The 14349-nt window shown below is 34.1% G+C and overlaps 1 protein-coding gene across 3 annotated transcripts in view; it reads right to left on the bottom strand.

Annotated features, from left to right (window-relative positions):
* AGMO (alkylglycerol monooxygenase) overlaps window positions 1-14349 on the bottom strand; it is a 344214-nt gene that overhangs the window by 197883 nt on the left and 131982 nt on the right. For all 3 annotated transcript variants that reach the window (XM_077856706.1, XM_077856705.1, XM_077856704.1), the window contains exon 5: window positions 10058-10153. In XM_077856706.1, coding sequence (XP_077712832.1) covers window positions 10058-10153 — 96 coding nt within the window. The remainder of the gene's footprint in view (window positions 1-10057; window positions 10154-14349) is intronic.

Raw genomic sequence — 14349 nt, 5'->3', positions numbered from 1 at the left:
CTATTCATGAATTTAAGGTATTTCATTTTGTCTTGGAGGCAGCAGAAAGCCATTCAAAACTACCCATTGTGGATGTTTGTTCTCATGTTGGCAGTGCCTGATATTACTGGGTCTCTAAAATCATCACCATGGATGTTGTATGCAAATATATAGAAAAGAGTGTAGGAATAGAAAAAATAAAATTCTATCATAGCCATCTATGTAATTGATGGAAGGAGTATGAGCTAAGGTGAAATAATGAATGAAAAAGGTTAAGAAAGATCAAAGGGTTATTTAGGAGGAAAATGATTGTATAATACCTTAAAAGAGTGAAAGGATGAGCTATTAACAATTATGCCAGGAAAATAGGCATATATTGGGGTTGTTTCAGGTAATCTGGGTCATTTCTAAGAAATGTAAAATCAGTGATACCAGATTACAGAGGAGGAAAGGTGAAAATTTTTTACCAGGCTTTGTATCACATATCTGTTAATCTAGCTACAACATTCGGCAAGTTATTTAATCTCTAATACTTCAATTTCCTCTCTTTGAATGGGGACAATAGGATCGTATGATGCTTAAATCAGTAAATCTTATGAAATACTTAGCATAGTGACTGACACATGGCCTGAGCTACATAGGTACTTACACTGTTAACAGAGGACATACTTAATGAAGAATGAATTTGAGTTGGGCCTTAAAGAATGTATGTAGAAAATATGAAAGAAGAGAAATACTAATGATTGTATATCAGATGTATTTGGGAGCTGGAAAATAGTCTAATTTGACAGAATTGCACGGAATGGAAAGTATGGGATGTACACAGGAAATCTATTTGGAAGGCAGTGCATGAGAAATCTAAACTTAAAACAGTTTAGATTTCGTTCATCAAGCAATTGAACATTACCAAGAGGTTTCCAGTAGGACTGGTCTCTGAGGATAGGTCAAATTGTAAGAGGGACAAATAGATGTGTATAAAAGTCACACAGAACTTGGTCCAGGCAAAAATTACAACTGAGCTCTGTCTTAACTAACCAATAGCTTTGATCTTCTTTCAGTGTGCCATATGGGTTATTTATGAACCCTGTTGCCTCCCATCATGGTACAAATAAATATAAATATATAAATATATTGTTTGAAGAAGGTGATAAGTAAGTCATAGCCAAAACATAAGCTCTGAAGCCAGCTGTGTTACCTTATATAAACTGTAGAATCTCAATAGTCTTAGCTTTAAAAAGGATAATGTTTGCCTACAAAGTTGGTGAATATAAAAATTCCAATTTTCTGAAATTGTCTATTAAATTTCTGGGATAGTTTCCTGCTACATGTACTTCTACATGTATCCTTAAAATAAAGCCCCATTAACTGAAGTTATTTGAACTTATATTGATTCTTTACAACCTATAAAAGTTTAATTGACCTTTAGTAATTCAAATTATTTTATTAGAATTAAATGAAAATTTTTCACTTGGCACATATTGGATGTTTAATATATCGTGGCTATTATAACAGTAAGATCAGAAATGGATGAAAATAAGGAATCTGGAGCCTGACTTCTTAGTACAAAGCCCAGCTTTGACAGTTACTAATCCTGTGATGCACGACAGGTTATTTAGTATACTTAATCTGAGGAAATAGTATTACCTATTCTATAGACTTGTCTTGAAGATTTAGTGAGAATATATTGGTTAAAATGTTTAAAATACTTCCTGAAAAAATGAGTTCTGGAAATGAAATGACATTCAAAATGAAAAATATGAGACAAACAGAAGTCTCATCCCATCAAAGTTTTTCCTTGGGACATATCACATCAATGACAAATATAAGTAACTGAGAATTTGTGACTTGGGATAACCGTAGCTGTTTAGCCTTCTAAAATTCAGTCATTTTAAAAATATCAGAAAGGGAGACAGAACGTAAAGACTGCTAACTCTGGGAAACGAACTAGGGGTAGTAGAAGGGGAGGAGGGCGGGGGGTGGGAGTGAATGGGTGACGGGCACTGGGTGTTATTCTGTATGTTAGTAAATTGAACACCAATAAAAAAAAAAATAAAAAAAAAAATAAAAAAATAAAAATATTAAATATTAAAAAAAAATAATAAAAAATAAAATATCTTTTGAGCTACTTTTCCTTCATACAGAATATTATATCTCATTGTTTCAGTATTTATTTATTTATTTTTGTCCTTGTTATTACATGCAAGACTAGGAAAGCAAGAGGCACTCAATGAAAGTCAATAGGATATAATAATTGAAATATTTAAAAAGATACATTGAATTTGGCAAATTTCATAATTTTGTACATCGATTGGTTCCTGAATTAGAAAAAAAAGATTATGACAAAAACCCCTAAATAATGCATTTCATGATCAGAATTTCAAACTCATAAAGAAATACATTTTTTCTAAAGTAAACTTGTGCATTACTTCCTTAAGTCTAAAATCCAACTGCATTTATTCATATTAATGAGTCATACTAACCAAAATAAGAGTTGCATTAAAATTATAAGGTATAAAAATGTACGTAAATAATCATAACGATGTCTAGGAATGATTAGTAAGTGACATACAACAAAATCAGTATCTAGATTGCAGAAAAGATAAGAACAATAACAGAACTACTGCAAACATTTAACTGACAGATTAGGATATGAACTATCTTTTTAAATACTCAATACTGTGTATTGTTATTATCTTTATTTTACATATGAAGAAACTAAGGCACAGGAAGGTAAAGTACACTGTCCAAGGTCATAGTAATAGTAATAAATGAAGTCAGGACTTGAACTCAGGCGATATAATCCCTGAGGCCGCAAGAGGCAAACATAGCTTACACTATGTAAATAGTATTATTTTTATTTTTTATTTTTTATTTTCTTTTTTTTGTAAGTAAACTCTACACCCAACATGAGGCATGAATTCATGACTCTAAGGTCAAGACTTCCAAGTTCTATGGACCAAGCCAGCCAGGCACCCCTACTTTTATTATGTTTTTCTAATTTATTTATTTATTTATTTATTTATGATACAGGGAGATACGATGCATGTGCAGGGAGAGTGGGGGGACAGGACAGAGGGACAGAGAAAAGTAGACTTCCTGCTAAACAGGGAGCCCAAGAATGGGAGGGTTTGATCCCAGGATCCGGAGAGCATGACCTGAGCTGAAAGAAGACAATCAACTGAACCTCCCAGGTACCCCACTTTTATTATGTCTTAAGAAAAACACTTGAGATGAGTAAATATGTGTTACAATATTCATATGTAAAGACTAATAATTATAGTATGTGAAGTATTTAAGAATATCTTCCCAAATATCATCTTTATGCAAAAAATATTAATCTATTAGTGAAAGAGCTTTATCAACTAGCTCAATAATTCTAATATATTACCTATCCACACAAAAAATAAAATAACAGCTACAGAAATGTGAGATAAGCTAAACATATTTCTCTGTAATCATGACTTAAAATTCATGTTACAAATATATATTTTATTCTTTCTCATCGGTTTAATAAATAATAGGATGTAATAGATAAGTCCACTTAAAATAAAACTGCATTTTCATACAAGACTGGGTCTTGGTAGACTCCATAAGATTTTGATTAAGAGAAAAATACTGCTAGACTTCCAAGAAAATCATAATGTTGGACAAAAAAGGGCAATAAGCAAACCACTCTATTAGTTGTATGAAGAAGTCAGATCTCCTAAATCCCAGCTCATGCTGCTACCACTCTATTGCTTTTGCTGCTATAGAGTTATGTTTTCCTATTTATTTATTTATTTATTTATTTATTTATTTATTTATTTATTTATATTTTTTATTGGAGTTCGATTTGCCAACATATAGCATAACACCCAGTGCTCATCCCATCAAGTGCCTCCCTCAGTGCCTGTCACCCAGTCACCCCATCCCCCCGCCACCTTCCCTTCCACTACTCCTCGTTCATTTCCCAGAGTTTGGAGTCTCTCATCTTCTATCACCCTCTCTGATATTTCCCACTCATAACATTTTCCTATTCTTCTATCTCCTACCTTCTATGAGCTTCAAGTTCCTATTGTCTCTTCAGTTACATTGCTTCATAATTCCACTGCATATCCCTTATGCTTTCTAATTTTGCACATTGCATTCCTGTAGTTCCCCTATATTCTAATTTCTATTGATGCTTACTCTATATGCATGTCATATACATATTTGCAGAGAAAACATCTTCTTGGGACAGTTGTATGAGTATAGTGTTGTGATGAGAAGAATTTGTTTTCCTCATAGCTTGCTAACTAGAGCTCTGGTGGCACCGTTTATGCTTAGTGGATATAGTTCACTCAGTAGGATTCCAATAGAATGACTGCCCTAAGGCATGTCCTGATTGCAATGAGAAGAGGGTGGGAGTGGGAAGATTGAAAGAAGAAGTGCCAGTCTCATGAAGCTAGGATCAGAAATCAAAATTTGAGACAGCAAGAGTGACTGGAAACTGAAAGGTTTCTTTCCTATAAAGAAAGGACCCACAGAGGGAGAAGCCACAATAACCACATATAAGTCTCCTGACTCTTGAATTAAGAGTCTTGACTGACTCTTAAATATCATACAAATATTCATGGATAGGAAGAGGCATTAAGGAACTTGCTGAAAAGCTAGAAATGTAAAAAGCTAGAAAATTGCTGACGAGGATCTCAACTGTTGCCTAGTGCTGGTAAGAGAAAAAGTAGAATGCAAATGCTAAATTTTTGTAAACACTACAGGCATTTCATTTAAACAAAACAAAACAAAAACAAAAGATACGGGGCACTCGTGTGGCTCAGTTGCTTAAGGGTCTGATTTTGGCTCAGGTCAAGATCTCCATGTTCTGGAAAAGAGGACCCCCATCCCCAACCCAACTACCCTGGAGCCCAGCATGGAGCCCTGCCTCAAATCTTGCATCAAGCTCTGTGCTCAGCGGGGAGTCCCTCTCCTTCTTTGTCTCCCTGCGCCCGTCCTTCTGCTAGTGCTCTCTTTTTTTCTTATATAAATAAAATCTTTAAAAAAAAAAAAAAGTTTTTGCCCTAAGAGTAAAGACCACTAATTAAAGACCACCAAGGATAGTAAATAAAAAATAAAAATAAAAAATAAAAATAAAATAAAAATAAAAAATAAAAATAAAAAACCCCAGGACTTCAGATCATACCAAAAGTCCCATGTCCAATCAAAGCCTCCAAATATGTAGGATAATTAGCTAATTATTTCACTGTCTCCCACAATAAAAATAATAAAAAGTCAGAGGAATATCACAGAATCTAAAGTCCCTATGACAAATGTGCCAAGTAGACTGGCATATAACAACAATAATAATTTACGAGATATACAGAGAAGGAAAATAACAGTCAAATGAAGTAGACTTACACATGACTCAGATGTTGGAATTAGTTGATGGGAATTTAAAAATAGGGCAGCCCGGGTGGCTCAGAGGTTTAGCGCTGCCTTCAGCCCAGGTTGTGATCCTAGAGTCCTGGGATCGAGTCCCATGTCAGGCTCCCTGCATGGAGCCTGTTTCTCCCTCTGCCTGTGTCTCTGCCTCTCTCTTGCGCTCTGTGTCTCTCATGAATAAATAAATAAATCTTTAAAAAAATAAAAATTTAAAATAATTATTAAATTTAAGACTTAAAGGAAAACACAATCATAACGAGTGACAGATAATTTCAGCAGAGAAGTAAAACCTATTTATAAATAAAAATGGAAATTCTATAACTTAAGGCACACTATCTGATGTGAGATATCCACTGAATGGGCTTAATAATACATTAGCAAGAGCAGGTGAAAAGGTAATTAAATCTGAAGACAAATTAACAAAAAATAGCCAATTTAAATAAAAAAATGAAATTTAAATAATTGGAGAGCATAACTAATATGAATCAATATCAAGTGGTCTAATAAACATGTATTTTGAGTCCAGAGAGAAAAGCACAGATACAATGTTTAAGGAAATAATTAACAGGTAGATTGGTTTGTTTGTTTTCCAAACTTTGACCTAAACTATCTGTGAACTCTAAACAATGAAGTAAGAGAGAGAGAGAAAGAGAGAGAAATATATGACATAAATAAAGGAATAAAAGAAAAAGAAAGAAAGAGAAAGAAAGAAAGAAAGAAAGAAAGAAAGAAAGAAGAAAAAGAAGAAAGAAAGAAAGAAAGAAAGAAAGAAAGAAAGAAAGAAAGAAAGAAAGAAAGAAAGAAAAGGGAAGGGAAGGGAAGGGAAGGGAAGGAAAGGAAAGGAAAGGAAAGGAAAGGAAAGGAAAGGAAAGGAAAGGAAAGGAAAGGAAAGGAAAGGAAAACTCTCTATTCAAAGACTATACAATTGTCCATAAGAAAGCCCTGGAGAACTTTTTTTTTTTTAATTTATAAATTTTATTTATTTATTCATGAAAGACACAGAGAGAGAGGCAGAGACATAGGGAAAGGGAGATGTGGGACTCGATCCCAGGACCCTGGGATCATGCCCTGAGCCAAAGGCAGATGCTCAACTGCTGAGCCACCCAGGTATCCCCCTGGAGAATTTTCAAACACATCATTTTATACGAGTCTTCCTATTAAGCAATAACAATCATTAAAGTGAGGGATTAGTATAAAAGGAAAAAAATCATTGGAAGAAAATAGAAGTCTAAAATTAGAGCCAACTGCATATGGTCAATTTCTTTTCAACAAAGGACTCAGGAAATCCAAAGGCTGAAACAAAGTCTCCAGTCTAAAGGGTGCAATAGTAAGTGGGTATTCAAAAAATGATAATCAAGACTTCTTGGAGAAAATACAAAAAACAAACAAAATCCACCTAAAGTAACCAGTAGGAAAAGATAAATTAAACTTTGAAATTCAACATTTTTTTCAAAAGTAATCACAAAGAAAATGAAAAAGCATGCTACAGGATGGGGAAATACAATGTAACTACATATAAGCTGACAATGATTTATGTCCAAAATCTATAAAGAATTCCAAGATACTCAGGCAAACAACTTAATAAAAAATAGATAAAAGCTTGAACGGGCAGTTTATTAATGCAAATGCATCAATGCCCAATAAGTACATGGAATGCTGCACAACATCATCAATTATTAGGGAACTATTATCACAAAGAGATAGCTCCTTGACCACATTAGAATGGGTAAAATTAATGTTAATATCTCATCCTAATCCTTCTTTCCTAGTCATCCCAAATATCTCTCCCCTGGGAAAAGAGTTGGCTACCCACATAGCCAAAGTACTTCTAGAAACATTTCATGCATCTGTGAACATATAAAACATATGGTTGTTTTCTCTTTTTTAATATAAATATTAACACACACCATGCCCTGTTATTTTTTGGATATCTGTCCAAGTTAGTACATAAAAAGATTGCTCATATTCTTTGCAACTGCATCATATCCCATTTAGGGGCTTCAGTTCAGCAGTATAAAAATTCTTGAATCATGTTGGTTCAAATCTTCAATACAAATAATTATTTCTCTTTTATGTTTCTTTGCCCAAGCATTGACTGATATAGCATGAACAATGATAGCAAATCAAAGGTAAGAGATAATGTTACTATTACTCTTGTACTGTGTGAATCAACCAATACCCAAATATCATTTAAAATCTAAAAAAAGTTACAGTGTTCCACAGCTATTAACTTTAAAACATGCATTAAATAATAAATTTTTCTACTTGCCTGTGTAAACTCAGAAGAAAAGAGCATCACTGACTATGTGTTGCAGACACTTTGGATGAATGAACAATAAACAAAAATGTAGGCAAGAATTAAACAACAGAGTATAATTTATAGCAGATTTTGTGATTTTCAGAAAAGAAAAGGGGACGGACACTGTTGTGTCTTCATCAAAAGTAATCCAAAAATAAATAGAAAATTTCATTATAAACTCTTCAGTTTGTTTCATGATATATTTTTTCTCTCACATACAATCTTCCAAAAGCATATTGTTACTGTTTTGCTTTGTCTTGTATTTTATTTCTCTTATCCTAACCTGATTGATTGACACACATGAACCTGTCTTCACTTTTACAAAATCATTACCTTCTTACGGCCAAATCCCCTCAGAATGAAAGCTTATTTTATGGATGTCAGTAGCAGTGAAACAACTGGAAGAATCAAACCTCCATTTGAGACTATTCTAGGCTGTTTGGCCATCATTGTCACATGTACTTCAGCTCGCATATTGTTTCTGTGAATGGAGTATTGTTTCTGTGTATTAAACTTTGAAAACCTAGGGCAAGCACATGATAATAATATATATATATTTTTTTTTAATTAAGTCTTCTTTTCACTCCATTTCTTGATTACACTTGCCTCTCTCTCTAGAAATGGCCACTGTTACAAATCTCTTGGTTCTACTTCCTGTATGATTCTGTTCTTTTAAACGAGTGGTAATATGCTGTCTAGAATAATAAATGTAATGAAATGCACAGCTGTAAAAAAAATCTTATAAATGTATTCACGCCTAATGATATCATTTTAAATTTTTAGAGAAAACCTCAATTTCAGAAAGTGTCTTCTTGCTTCCTGTGCAGCTCAGTAGTAGTAATTATACATGATACTATATTTTAAAAAATATGAGGTACAACACATGTGAAAGGTTGTCATACTTTGCTTTTGAGCTTGGAAATGAAACCACCTGGAGGTCCTGAGCTTAAAAGAAATGTCTCATCACGGGCTTTCCTCCACTGCCCATTTACATATTGCAATGGAACTCAAGCTCATAGACCTCTCTGAGGGGCACGGGAAAATGAGGAAGTTACTTAGGCACCATTGTTCTGTATCCAAACTAATACCTGACCCAACACGTGGCCTGACCTGTAGCAGAGCTGCTATAAAAATGTAATTCTCCTTTAACCCCTCCATGTAAATCATCAGAAAGCTTTCCTCTACTGATTTAAACAAATTTGGTCTTTGACCTCTACAGTCAGAATTGGCCTCAGACGGTTGTCTTATTGACTGTTTGATGTATGTCAACTGCCATAAAATGTAATGCTGTTTCACCACAGGTCTTCAAATAATGCCACATATGTCCAAAGTCATAGCAACAGTCTCTGTATTCCAAGTAAAGCAGTAGCATGAAATACTGCAGATTAATGAATAATGCACTTTGTTGTATCAGGCTTTGATATCAAATGCAGCCGTGATCTGCAGTATTCAACCAGCTGCAACACCCATCACTGTGTTTCCTACGAAACTTCAAAAGGCTTCCAACAAATGCCAAATGCTTAGAAAGGTTCTCATGTGTATAAGTAAAAATTTTTCTGGGTCTGTGATTTTTGGTATTTAACAACCAGAACCGTACAATAGTTCATAAAACAATCAGTTGCTTAATGATCTATCTGCAAACATTCACATCTGACAATTTGAGATATCACAGAAAACCCAAGAAACTATACTTGCTCACTTTTCTAAGGAGAAAAGAACTAAACATATTGAACACTCTCTAAATAAAACCTAAACTCTAAAATTAAAGCAAGATTTCCAATCAAATTATATCTTCACAATTTCTTTAAGCATTAAACTTTTTCCAAGGAGTACCCTCTGATTGATATATGTATGTGTGTATGTATAAATATGTACCTTGAAATGTATCAATACCAGTACACACAATAAATTATATTATAAAATGATAATTATTTTAAATAGCATTTATATTAAATATATAAAATTACATATATATTTGTAAATATATTACTATATTTATAAATTATCTATAATATATTTGATATTTATTAATATATTATATTTATATCTTTAAATAGAAATGAATTTCAACATCTTTTGGTAAACAATGTTTAATAAACTGTAATACAGGAAGACATTGTATTGAATACAGTATTAGAATGTTTTGGTACTTAATAGTTCAAAAAATTGTTTTATTTAATTGAGACCAACTGGCCTCATTGCTTCTTATAAACTTTGCAATATATATTCAATAAAAAGGAATAAAAATGAACAGATGTTTCTCCTTAAAGAAGGCAGACAAAGATTTTTCTTACACAATAAATCAGCTGCTAGTGGATTTCGAGGACATTGCTTCAGGCTAACTATTTAGGTATAAAACTTAAAAAAAAAAAATAGAGTTACCTCTGTGTGGATCCAAAATTGGTAGAGAAGATTGAATTGAAGATGAACAGCATATACTGAAGGTGGTATGAAGAGGGCCAGGGGAGAGTAGAACATCTAAAAAATTAAACATTTTAAAATTTATACATATTACTTCTCAACATAAAACACAGTTTTATTCATGGCTCAATGTTATGAGTATAAGCTTCATGAATACAACTTATTCTTTAGCAAATATGCCTTATTCTGTATATTTTATTGCCACATTTGACTTTGCAACATTAATTTTCCACATGGTGATAAAGTTACAGACATGTTGGAGCTAAGTCCACCAGACTTTTTAGTTCTCACTTAATATTGTCTAATTAAAATAGCATACTTGGTGTGTTATTTCCTTAATCTTGAAAAGGTTGGATGTGTTTCCTGGAAGTAAAGAGGTTTTTCTTATACACAGAAATACTGAGAAGGAGAAGGAGAAAGAGAAGGAGAAGGAGAAGAAGAAGAAGAAGAAGAAGAAGAAGAAGAAGAAGAAGAAGACGACGACGGAGAAAGAGAAGGGAAGGGAAGGGAAGGGAAGGGAAGGGAAGGGAAGGGAAGGGAAGAAAAAAGAACAAAAAAGAAAAGAAAAGAGCATGTGCCTTTATACCTTGACAGATCCCCATAACTGTATTATGGCCTGGCATGCTTAGTAAAAAAATGAAATTATAATTTAAAAAAGTAACTTCATATAAGAATATAACAAGATGATATACATTTTCTCTTTTAAATGTTCTTATGTGGTTGATTGAAAACATGATATGTCTTAAATTCTTCAAAGTTAGTAAGGAAGAAGCTATGATATAATGCCATAGTGGAAACAAATTTTAAAGGTCTGTATTTCCTAACAGACGGAAATGCCTCTGCCTTGGAAAAACAACTTCTGCTTAAACCGCAGAACTGGTTAGAATCAACTAATAAGCACAATCTGCTGTGTTCTCGTAATGACTTTGATCTCCAAGAGCGATTTCATGTTGTAAGAAAACATTTTATTAAATGAAATGTTAAACAAACAAATAAGAATAAAAGGAATCTTTCTTCCACTTTACACTTTGGATTTTATAGAGTTAATATTTCCAAAAGACTAGTTATTTTTAAAATATTTCTTCTAAATATTAAATTTTATTTCTAAATTATTGTTATAGTTTTTGTTCTCAGGCCAATATCATTTCAACTATGTTTAGCTGTGATTATGCATCTGAAATTGGACATTTACATAAACACTTCTAGTTTTGGTCTTGAACCTTAAGTCATGAAAAATCTCAACTGTCATCACAAGTAGGATCAGTTTTATTATTTATAAATGTACTATTAAGCAAAGGATTGGATTAGTGAGTAACAAAAGAATACTAGGCTCTTTTTCAAGACATCCACTTTAAGTCTTGGTTCTACTACAGAATCTCTGTGATGTTCACAAAGTTCTTAAATTTCTCTAGGCTTCAGTTCTCTCAAGAGAATGGTAAAGAAAACCATTTGAAACTTAGTCATCGTTTTGGTTCCAAAAGATCTGTCATAATATTTTGATTTTTAAAAATATATATATTTATTTATTTTAAAGAAAGAGAGCAAGCTGTGATTGGGAGGAGGGGCAGAGAGAGAGAGGCAGACTCCTCATTGTGCAAGGAACTTAATGCAGGGCTTGATCTCATCACCCTGACCTTACCACCCCAAGATCATGATCTGAACTGGAAAAGAGGTGAACACTTTCTATAAAACTAGAGACAAGGAAGTGTGTGCACTTGTGGATTCACAAATCTAAGTGAACATATCTGAAAAGAAAATAGAGACAGGGTAAAACAGAAAAACTCATGTTCTCCGTGAAGTTTTAAATATGATCGTTGGCTGAAAGCAAGGAACATGACTGGAGAAAAGCCCTTAAGGAGACTGCAAAATTCTGGAAGGTCTTCACCCCAGTAGGGAAGACTATCATGTTTACAGCTTGGTGAGGAGCATGGACCACTCAGCTCTGGAAGCCATCTATGGAGGAGCAACAAGCTGCCAGTTGGTACTGTAGGGCACCCACAGAGTTCAGCAAGCTGAGTGTGGGAATGAAGTAGGTGGGTGACTGGATTTAAGCACAGCTCAGGGATTTCAGGACAGATGTAACAGTAGGCGGACTGTTTTCCAGAGTCAAAGAAATACACTTTAGGTTGGATGCTGTAGGAAATAAAGCCACGAGGCATGACAAACTGGGAGGAGAAGCAGGGGTCAAGAGAGGAGAGCTGTCCACAAGTGAGCTGCAAAGCAAACTGGTTAAAGTTAGGTGTATAATTACTTTGAAATGGAAAAAAAAAAATGAGCTCCAGGATTCATGTCTATCTTATTTCAATAAACTAATTTAACTTTACTAATATCTATATTTCTATTATTTATTTTTATAAAGCTACTTAAGAGAAAACATTTCCTTCATAATTGAGGAACTAAAGTTTGAATAATCAAGTACACTGTGCCACATTCCTAAAATCTACATAATCTATCAGGATACAGAACCAAATCTTTTTTTTTTTTTAAGATTTTCTTTATTTTTTCATGAGCAACAGAGAGAGAGAGAGAGAGAGAGAGAGAGAGAGAGGCAGAGACACAGGCAGAGGGAGAAGCAGGCTCCATGTAGGAAGCCTGATGTGGGACCTGATCCTGGGTCTCCAGGATCACACCCTGGGCTGCAGGCGGCGCTAAACCGCTGTGCCACCGGGGCTGCCCAGAACCAAATCTGATTGCAGATAGAGTATACTAATCTCTATCTATCCTTTAATTTACTTTGATTGCATGTTTGGAATAAGTGCCTGTGTTTCTACTTAGGACATCCTTATTTTAAGTAATTTAGGCTCATCTTTCTGTTCCCATTTCTATGCTTTTATCCATTTTTCCCTTTGCCCATTACACCTTCTTATCCATCCTATATTCTAGTCACACTCAAACTTTATGCATTGAATTATGTTTCCCAAAAATATATATGAGGCCTAATCCCCTAGTACATCAGAATGTGCCCTTATTTGGAAATAGATTCTTTATGGAAGTAATCAAGGTAAAATGAGGTAATGGGGGAGGGGTCTAATCGAATTGATAGGTTTCCATATAAATGGGAAATTTGGGGGCATCTGGGTGGCTCAGTGGTTAAGCAGCTGCTTTGGCTCAGGTCATGATCTCAGGGTACTGGGATTGAGCCCCGCATAGGGCTCCCTGCTCAATGGGGAGTCTGCTTCTCCCTCTCTCTCTGCCTCTCCCCCTGCTTGTACTCTCACTCTCTCGCTCTCTCTCTCTCTCAAATAAATAAACAAAATCTTAAAAATTTGGGGGGGGGGATTTGGATATAGAGACAGACATGCACACAGGAAGAATGCCATGTGAAGACGAAGTCAGAGATCGGTATGGTATATCCACAAGCTAAGGAACACCATAAATCACCAGCAAGTGACCAGAAGTTAGAAATGAGGCATGGAATAGATATTTCCTCACAGCCTTCAGAAGTAATCAACCCTGCCTATACCTTGATATCCAATTTCTAGCATCCAGAACTATGAGGCAATAAATTTCTAAGATCCAGTCTTGGTACATTGGTATGGCAGCTCTTAGAAACTAAACCATGCACTTTCCTTGCAATTCCCTAAGTTTATTATATTTTCTCATATTTTTGTGTTTCCAAAGATATGTTCCTTCTATATAATATCCATTCACAATCTCATTTTGACAAAATTTCATTTTTCTTACAGATTGGGCTCAGGCATTTCTTCTGTGATTCTTCATTTCACCCATCATAGTTCTCAAAGCACACACTTCTCTCTAAAATCTTAACAACCTGTATTAATAATAGCTGTTGACTTACTGGAATCCCAACAAAGAAAGCAAGCACTTTAAGAACAGAGCTCATCCTATTTCTCTTTATATCCCCAATCTTTGCTACCATGACCAGCTCTGACAATCAAGATTGTATACAGAAAACAAAACAAACAAAATGAGTGAAATGTATATTTCAAAGCAGGAACAATTACATATAAAGGGAGTTGAATATTTTAGCCAGCTTTACATTTCTTTAAAAGTAGCAATAGGATAATGCTGTCTTATGTAGAGCTCTTCACTATGAGTCTTCTTATCTATCCTTCATCAAAAAAACTACAAATGACTATTAAGTATCTGTAAAATGAAACATCAAATATAAGAGAATGATTTTATTTTTACCAAACTTTGAATTGACTTTGATAAATTACAGAATAATTCCATTTTCCTGATGCATGCTAGAATCAAGGCTCAAACTAGTCAAAACACAAGATAAGGGCTTC

Source organism: Canis aureus, chromosome 18 (genome assembly GCF_053574225.1).
Source record: "Canis aureus isolate CA01 chromosome 18, VMU_Caureus_v.1.0, whole genome shotgun sequence".
Lineage (NCBI taxonomy): Eukaryota > Metazoa > Chordata > Mammalia > Carnivora > Canidae > Canis > Canis aureus.
The sequence above is the reverse complement of the archived record's forward strand: the minus strand, read 5'-3'. Positions and strand labels throughout refer to the sequence as shown.